Raw genomic sequence first — 8,892 nt, 5'->3', positions numbered from 1 at the left:
GTTCAGCTTTGATGAGCATGCTGACAAAACTGCTGCCCCTTGCTGACAGGCAGGGATGAGGAGAAAGAACATGCCAGCTGGCTGGGAAAGAGGCAAAAAGAATGTCTTCAAGTGTCTCCTCTTCATCCTATCAGCAAGCAAGACAGAGCAATGTCCTTTCCTTCTGTCACCAGAGGTGACCCGGGGATGAGATGCAGCACGGGGAGAGAGGTCGCCACTGCTGCCAGCGGCCTCGCAAGGGGCTTTGCCCGCCCCGCCGAGCCCGGCCAGCGCCCGGGAGCGAAACGGCCGCGCTGTGCCCGCGCTGTGCCCGCGCTGTGCTTCTCTGGCTCGTGTCGCTCGTCGCTCGTCCCCGCCAAGTCCGGCCCGCGCCGCGGCCGTTGCGCTGAGGCGTTGTTGCCCCAGTCGGTGAGCGGCGCCGCCATGCAGCAGCCCCCTCTGCCCTCGGGGCTCAGCGCCCGCACCTTCCCCGCCAAGCTGTGGCACCTGGTGAACAGCCCCCGCGTCCGCTCCGTGCGCTGGGACAGCCTGGCCCGGGGGCTGCTCGTCGAGCGCTCGCTCTTCGAGCGGGAGCTGCTCAGCCCGGCCGGCGCCCGCGGGCTGGGCGGCGAGGGGGCGGCGGCGGCCCCGGGCACCTTCAAAGCCACGCACTTCAGCAGCTTCGTGCGACAGCTCCACCTGTACGGCTTCCACAAGGTGGCGAGCGAGGGCGGCAGCTGGCTCCACTTCAGGAATCCACTCTTTCGCCGCGACCGCCCCGACCTCCTGCTCCGCATCGAGCGCCGGAGCAAGGCCAGCCGAGGAGGTGCGCCAAGGAGGTGCAGCAAGGAGGTGCGCAGCCGCCAGCGCAGCCGCTTGCAGCAGCTCCGCGGGGCCGGTAAGCCGGGCTGGCAGCGAGGGTGGCGCGGGCTTTGGCCGTGGGCACTGCCCGTGCTGGGGCTGCTCAGCGCAGCTGCCCCGGCTGGCCCAGGGGCTGTCTGTGCTTGGGCAAGGCAGCTGTGCCGTGCCGTGCCGTGCCGTGCCGTGCCGTGCCGTGCCGTGCCGTGCCGTGCTGTGCCGTGCCGTGTCCCCCGGGCTGCCGGGGGCTGCGGGACAGTCCCGCCGGGGCTGCGCTCACAGCAGCCTGGCCCGCTCGGCCTGCAGCTGGCCCAGCCCCGCGCCGTGGCTGCCGCTGCTCCTTGCCCGGCCACGGGCACGCTTGGGGAGCTCTCCGTGAGTGCGTGTGAGTGCCGAGGGCTCGATGGTGGCCAGGCCCAGCTGCAGGGAGCCTCCTGTCCCTTTGGAGCAGAGGGGGAGAGACCTGGCAGTTGGGATTCTGGCAGTTGCCTCCGGCCGAGGAACTGCCATGGGACAGTTTTCCCAGGCAGTTAAACGAATAGGCGAGAGCTAAACAGACAAGGAATTGGTTGTTGCAAAGCCTCAGAACATGTGGGGATTTTTTTCTTCTCACCCTGCTTGGGAGGATCCGGACTTTTTGCTTTTCTGATAGAAGTACAGTTGCTGCCAAGGGAAACGAAGCCCCGGAGCAATAGTGACCCAATCTTCCCTTTGCTTCCATTCTTCTTCCCTCATTGCTACTCAGCTCCCATAGAAGTACAGTTGCTGCCAAGTGAAATGCAGGCAACGAGCAATAGTGACCCAATCTTCCCTTTGCTTCCTTTCTTCTTCCCTCATTGCTACTCAGCTCCCTCATGCCAGAACCTCAGAGCTGCCTCACCTGAGGATGCAGAGCTGCCTCCAGGCCCTTCCAGGCGACAACATGCAGGTGATCAAGACTCTGAGGCTTCCCCAGCACCTGCCAAGAAAGTGTTTTGCACCTCCAGACATCAGGGGGAGTCATGGGAGGAATCACTCAGACGCAAATTCCATCTCAAGCGTCTCAGCATTCCACTGGTCCGCATGGACCTAAAACAGCATCCTGAGTTAATGGTTCACCTGGTTCGCATTGACCATCCGAGCGTTTCCAGGGCCCTTCTAGAGAGCAGCAGCTGCAGATCATCAGAGCAGCATCTGCCAGCCTACAGCCCATCAGGTAGGGAAAGAACTTCTACCCTTGCTTTTCCAACAGCTCCTGGCCAGAGACCATTTGGAGTATTTTTTGGCAGTGCTCTGTCATGGGTAGTTGTCAAGTGAGAATCAGGTAGAAAAGTGTCAAGTTGACAAGGAAAAGGAACCCTGAATGCAAAAGAATTCTCGGTCTGCTTTTCCTGTCCTTTCTTCCAATTTGGTGCATCTCCTGGGCATTTTCCAGACAGCCTTTCTGCTGAGGTGCAAGTGTAAGGCAAAAAATCTTGGCTGACAAGTGGTCAGTGTTAGGTGAGCTCCCCTCTGTGTTTGAATGAAGCCAAACTGGGACGGTGATAGAATATCACAGATTTTTAATGCTGTGTGTTGTGCCCATCAGGCCGTGCCATTTCAATGAGCTGTGTGTCTGCAGAACAATTGCAGATGCAGAATACGGCCTGAGCCACAAAGTTGCTTTTTAGCATAAAAATCACAGGTGAATTTCAGTGTTTGCCTCAAGATCTGGTCTTGTCCATGGTGAATCCACTCTGTGGATGAGATGTGAATCTCATGTGTTGGGATGAGAAACTCAAGCAGCCAACTCCAAAAGCTAATGGGCATGTAGGAAAGGTTGTGATTATGAAGTTTTTGTGTCCCTATGGAGCAGAGGGGAAAAGACCTGCTTGTTGGGTTTCTTGACTGTCCCTGCCAAGGAACTGCCAGGGGACAGTTTTACCAGATGGTTAAACGAATAGGTGAGACCTAAATAGACAAACAGGGAGTTGGTTGTTGCAAAGCCCCAGAACATGTGGAGATTTTTTTCTTCCTCACCCTGCTTGGGAGGATCTGAGTTTTGCTCTTTGCTGATAGAAGTACAGTTGCTGCCAAGGGGAATGTAGGCAAGGAGAAATAGTGACCCAATCTTCTGTTTCTCCCTTTCTTCTTCTCTCATTGCTACTCAGCTCCCTCATGCCAAGACCTCAGTGCTGCCTCACCTGAGGATGCAGAGCTGCCTCCAGGCCCTTCCAGCACAAGTGCAGCTGATCAAGACTCTGAGGCTTCCCCAGAGCCTCCCAAGAAAGTGTTTGCCACCTCTGGAGTTCTTGGGGATTCATTGGAGGAACCAGCAACACGCAAATTTCAATGCCATCCTGAGCTCACCATTCTGCCAATCGCCATTGACCATTTGAGCTCTTCCAGGGCCCTTCCAGAGAGCAGCAGCTACACATCTTCAGAGCAGCACCTGCCAGCCTACAGCCCATCAGGTAGGGAAAGAATTTCCGCCCTTGCTTTACCAACTGCTCCAGCCAAGAGACCATTTGAAGTATTTTTCTGCCATGCTCTGTCATGGGTAGATCTCGTGTGAAAATCAGATGGAAATTGTCAAGTTGACCAGGAAGGGGGACCTTGAGAACAAAACCAATCTCTGTCTGGATTTCCTGTCCTTCCTCCAGATTTGGAGGATTTTCTGGGGGTTTTCCAGTCAGTTTTTCTGTAAGGATGAAAGACTGAGGCAAAAAACATTTGCCCACAACTGCTCAGTGTCTGGTGAGCTCCCCTGTTATCTTGAGTGAAGCCAGACTAGGACGCTGATAGGATATTGCAGAGTTTAAAGATGTTCTCTCCTGCAAAGAAGTTGATTACATTTCAATGAGCTCTGTGTGTCCCCAGAAGAGTTGCAGCTGCAGAATATGGCCTCAGCCACAAGGTTGATTTTCTGCAATACAATCCCAGTTTAATTTTAGCCTGCATGTCTGCAGACCTGGGCTCTTCCAAGGGGGATCCTTTTTATGTGTTTGGTTGTGATGCAAAACTCCAAAGCAGCCAATCCACAAGTGAATGGGGAGATGGAAAAGGCTGTGATTACAAAGTATTAGTGTGTGTATGTGTGGATCAGTTTTACAGTCCATACTTTACCAGACATACCCATCAATGAGAATAAATACTTTTTAAGAGGAAGAAATCAGTCTTCCAATCCCCTGGGAAGTTGGAATACATTTCTTACACTGAGTTTGCTGTGTGCTTCCTGTGGTGTTTGATCCAAGGCAGCAGTAGAGCTCTGTGTGCCAAGCTCTGTTCTGGAGCCTGACCCAAGTGTTTGGATTCTTGCAGCCACAGTGGGCAGTTCAGCCCCCGATGCTCCGACTGGCAGTGCTGGTTGTGCAGCATGGACAGCCTCCAGCTGGCCATGGAATGAGCCTGGGGAAGAGGAATTGCTACCACTGACTCTGGACCTGGTGCTAGAGACACTGGAGGAGATGATTTCCCGCTCCCCACCTGAAAGATCTCCCTTTGCTCAGGTAACTGCATTGGAAAGGGATGAAAAAGGCTGGACTGAGAGCTTTTGAAAGTTGTTGCATGGCTGAGAAGGAAAGGCTTCTTGAATTGAGCTGTGAATGGACAGGGAAGGATTTGCTTGGTAAAGCAAGATTTGCAAAGGAGGAGGGAAGGAAAAGGGGGCTCATCCTTAGTGAGGACGAGAGGTGTTGGCCAAGTTTGGGTGCTCCTCTCTCCTTTTCCTGGGAAGAATCCCTAGTGCAGGGGCATCATTCCTGGTGATGCTTTGTAGGTTCTAACAAGCTTAGCTTGATGTGAAATAGGAGAGTGTTTGGAGAATTGCCCCTGAAGGCAAAGTGTCCCGCCCAGGGAGGGGCATGTGAGAGGAGCCTCTGTTAGAGCACCAGCTGAGGGCTCTGCCTCCTTTTGGCTGGAAGGCCAAGGCAGAGCAAGGGCTGGGCTGCAGCTGCTGCTGCTGTGTGAGCCCTGCTGTGTGTGTAGGCACTGCCAGAGCCATGTGAGGGGATGTGCTGCAGCTGCAGCTTTCTGGTCCTCTCTGTAGCCTCCAGTCGAGTTTCTATCTGGGAAATCCTCAGCTGGGCAAACTGGCCAGTCTTGCTCTCCATGTTCCAGAGCTTTGTCATGTTCCTCTTGGACATCCCTGTGGGAAGAGATGTGTGTGTTCCCATCCAGTCCTGGCAAAGCTGCAGCCTGGATGAGGCTGTTGTGCTCAGGGCTGTGGAGGGAGGAGCACATCCCTGTGCCAGGAGCTGGCAGGACTCCTTCCTTAGTGCCCACGTCATGTGTTCAGTGTCACCCCACGTTCAACCTTGTCAGCTTTGGCAGCTTCTGGACTGGGTTTGAGAAGTCAATCTTCTCCACTGCCTTTGGGGGCCAGACCTCCTTGTTAGGAGCAAGAGATGAAAGTGAGTGAGCCCTGGAGCCTTTAGGGAGCAGATGTGTTGGTTCTGAGGCCCTGTGAGTTGTGAATTGGAGGGAAGGACAATGTTGGTGCTGCACATGAAATGGTTAAGGACTCCTTGAAGCCCAGGGGCTTCTGCTGTGTTGAAGTGCCATTCAATCAAGGACCATTAGTCCTTCTGTTTGAAAGATTCTGTCTTTCACTCAGTAATCCACTTTCTCTTAACTCTTGCCTCTTTCCAGTCTTGCCTTAAGTGTTCAATGTCTCTATTGGCACGGGCATTTTTGCATATTGTTATACAGCTTTGCCAAAGGATTCCTCTATTTCACATAATATGCAGACTCATTGCCTTCTCTAGATTTACTTTTGAGGGGAGACAGATTCAGGGTGGGGAATGGGATTTTTTGGAATTGTCCATATTGTATTGCCAAGTGTGATGACATTTTGTCTTCTGTAAACTCACACATACCAGTTCTCAGAAACATTTTCTTCCTCAAGAGAAAGAAATATTTCAGGCTCTGAACTGCTGTGTCCCTGCAGAAAACAGTGAGTGATCTTTGGGTTTTCTTTCTTTCTGGTTTTCTTTTACGGGGAACCCTGGTGTCGCCCCTGAGTCTTCAGGAGGGGAGCCTGAGAACATGGCTGCAGCAGAGAGAGCTTTGCCTGGCACCGCAAGCCATGGGAACAGTTCTCTGGAGCCTGAGGAGCTTGGTAAGGAGAGAGCCCACATTGGTTGAGAGAGGTCTGAGATGGCTGCTGTGAGCCTGCCTGTGGCAGGAAGGGAGATCAGAGGAGTTGAGTTCTTGTCTGCAGGCTTGGTGCTTCCTGGTGCCTTGAGTTTCCATCAGGGCACTGGCACAGCCTCCCCGGTGGAGCCCTGCCCTCCACGCTTCTCTGGTGGCACTGACCCTGAGTCCTGTGGTGTGGCAAGAGAGCAGTGAACAAAGCTGACCTTCTGGCACTTGTGTCACCAAGCTGGGTGTCCCAGTTTCCAGCTGAAGTGCATGGATAGGTTTGCTGCAGGGTGGCAGTGCTCTGGAGGCAGCGCTGAGTGACTCTTGAAGTAACTGGGGAAAATGCCAACAAAATGTCAGAGTAGAAGGCTGAGCTTTGTGTCTGAAAGCATTAAATCAGTGTAGTACAGGTCTGGTGACAGCTGTAGTGAGACACATTAAAAATACAAACGGTAGAACCTCTGAGGCCAAACAAATCACAGAACAAAAATGCAGGAGCTAAAGGCAAAATTTAAATTTCCTCAGATTAGCAAGAACTAATAGGAGAGAGAGAGCACTTTGGATCTGCATTCTCGAGCAAAGCTGGTGCAGCCTGCAGGCCTCGTAGGGAGCTCTTTCCCTGCCAGCTCTCCATCCCAGAGCTGCTGGTCGAGTTGGAAGAGCTGTTGCTCACTGCAGAGAGCACTTTTTAGATGCCAGGGACCAGTGCTGGTTTGTAACTCAGCTCACATCACCCTTCAGCTTCAGCCATTTCAGTGAGGACTGAGGTGTGTCTGTGAGCACAGAGAAAGACCAAGGCTGGGTTCTTTGTGTGAGCTGGGACTGTGTGTGTTTCAAGCTCTCCTGGGTGCCATTTTCACTGCGGGTGCTGTCTTTATTGGGATACTCAAAATTTGCGAAGTTTAGTAAACTTGGAAGGATCCCTCTTCTGTAAAGAGGAGGCCTCAAATTCCCATGTGAGCATCTGCCTTTCGGGCAGTCTTTAACAATCTTTGACAGAAGTACAATTCCTTCCAAAGGGAAACATTCATGAAGGCCACATATTGACTCAGTGTTTTCTCTTTGCTTCCCAGACATCCATCTGGTCTACCTCGCCAGGAGGGCTGCCCTGCGTAGGACACGGAGACCAAGGGAGAGCCTGTGAAGATCAGACAGGTGGGATCCCTCTGTATATATTACATTTATAGATGTTTACTGTTACATTCTTTTATCTGTGTAGTTTCATTTATAGATTTATAGAGTTGTGTGTAGATGTGCATATAGTTAAAAATCTGTATAGTTTGATTTTTATCCATTTACATAGATATAATTATAGATGTGATTGTATTTATATAATCTATATAATTTATATAAGTCTATAAGTATATGTAGTTAGATTCATAGATTTTCACAGATACAATTATATGTATGTGCAGTAACATTTATATATATAAAGTTATGTTTTGAAATGTGCATAGTTAGAGGTATAGGGATATTTATGTTCTTGGATTGATATTTGTGTAGGCCTAGCTTGCATTTTAACCTCTTTCCCTGCTCTGCTTCCTATTTCATCTTTTGCTTTCCCCCTGTGTCCCCTCTGTCCCCTCTTCCCGTGCTGGGTCCGAGCTGGCGGCCGGCCCGGGCGGAGCAGCAGTTCCAGGTGTCCCCAGGTGTCCCTAGAGCAGTGAGAGCAGCTGGTGTCCCCTGAGGAGCTGCTGAAGGATGGTGAGACTGAGGGGCTGAGGGGCTGAGGAGAGGTGACACTGAAGGGACAGTGAGCTTGAGGTGCTGGTGGGGCTGAGGGGACTGTGGGGCTGAGGGGTGTGGGGGAGGAAAGGGGAATGGTGGAGCTGTGGGTTCAGGGTGAGCTGCAGGGGATGGTGGGGGCTGAGGGGACAGGGAAGTGGCACAGGCTGAGGGGGGTGGCAGGTCTAAGGGGACTCGATGTGTCAGAATGGACTGTGGGGGTCTGAAGGAACTGGGGGGGCTGTGGGTTTGCTGAGGGGATGGCAGGGCTGAGGGGATGGAGGGAGCCAGCAGGGAGCACAGAGGGGTCCAGGACTGTGGCTCTGCCAGGCCTTGGAACCAGTTCCAGAGCCTCCACTTTTTCCACAGCTTCCCTGAAAATCACTGAGAACATCCAGAGAAGTGACAAGAACCATGAGGGAGAAGCTGAAGGGCACCAGCAAGAGCAGTGAACAGGGAGCTGCTGCTGCTGCCCCCCGAGAGCCTGGGTGAGGCCACAGGGCCGGTGAGGCAGGCTGGGGCTGAGGCTCAGCCTGCTTTTTCTTTCTCACCCTGCTGGGGAGGCTCTGAGATTTTCTCTTCCCTCACACAAGTGCAGCTGCTGCCCAGGGAAATGTCCCGATATTGACTCAGTGTTCCCTTTGCTTCCCAGATGTTCATCTGCTATCCCTGTCTAGGAGGGCTGCACTGCATGGGAGGAAGAGACAGAGGGAGAACGTGTGGAGATTAGGCGTCTGAAATCCCTTAAGGATATATTTATAGATTCATATAATTATATATGGATATTTAGATAGGTAGCTTGATGTTTGTATAGTTAGATTTCTATTTATTTATGTCTGGTTTTATTTTTATGTCTGTGCTAGATTTTCATAATGTAATATAATATAATATAATATAATATAATATAATATAATATAATACAATATAATATAATATAATACAATATAATATAATTTATATCTATGATGTAATAAATTAGTTTTGTTAAACTAAAATTGATATTTGAATATTATTTGATTGTGTGGTTTTAGAAATCTGTAATAAATTTAAATCTTTAACTTATTTTGATATTTGTGTATTTATGTATCAATTGTAACAATCTTCAATAAATTAGATTTTTTATCTGAAATAAGCATTAAGTTGTGTTTTTCAAAGCAATGAGCAGATGTAAACATGATGATGCTGGAGGGTTTTGGCAGTGAGTGAAGGGGACTGGGGGAAATTCTCCAG

General features: G+C 51.2%; 1 protein-coding gene and 1 long non-coding RNA gene across 2 annotated transcripts; both read left to right on the top strand.

Annotated features, from left to right (window-relative positions):
• The first annotated feature begins 332 nt into the window (after positions 1–332).
• Positions 333–2,466, top strand: LOC146423422 (heat shock factor protein 5-like). The gene is made up of 3 exons (XM_085044784.1): positions 333–877; positions 1,685–1,765; positions 2,405–2,466. Exons 1-3 carry the CDS (start codon positions 424–426, stop codon positions 2,464–2,466), a joined length of 597 nt encoding a protein of 198 aa, XP_084900910.1. The 5' UTR covers positions 333–423.
• Positions 2,467–7,393: 4,927 nt separating this feature from the next.
• On the top strand, positions 7,394–8,516 carry LOC146423421 (uncharacterized). Its single transcript, XR_014847551.1, has 3 exons — positions 7,394–7,641; positions 8,032–8,150; positions 8,315–8,516. It is a non-coding gene; the product is annotated as an uncharacterized LOC146423421 (long non-coding RNA).
• Positions 8,517–8,892: the final 376 nt, after the last annotated feature.

This window comes from Lichenostomus cassidix, unplaced genomic scaffold (genome assembly GCF_008360975.1).
Source record: "Lichenostomus cassidix isolate B80296 unplaced genomic scaffold, HeHo_3.0 HiC_scaffold_844, whole genome shotgun sequence".
Classification (NCBI taxonomy): Eukaryota; Metazoa; Chordata; class Aves; order Passeriformes; family Meliphagidae; genus Lichenostomus; species Lichenostomus cassidix.
Note: the sequence above shows the minus strand (reverse complement) of the source record. Positions and strands in the feature narration are given on the sequence as shown.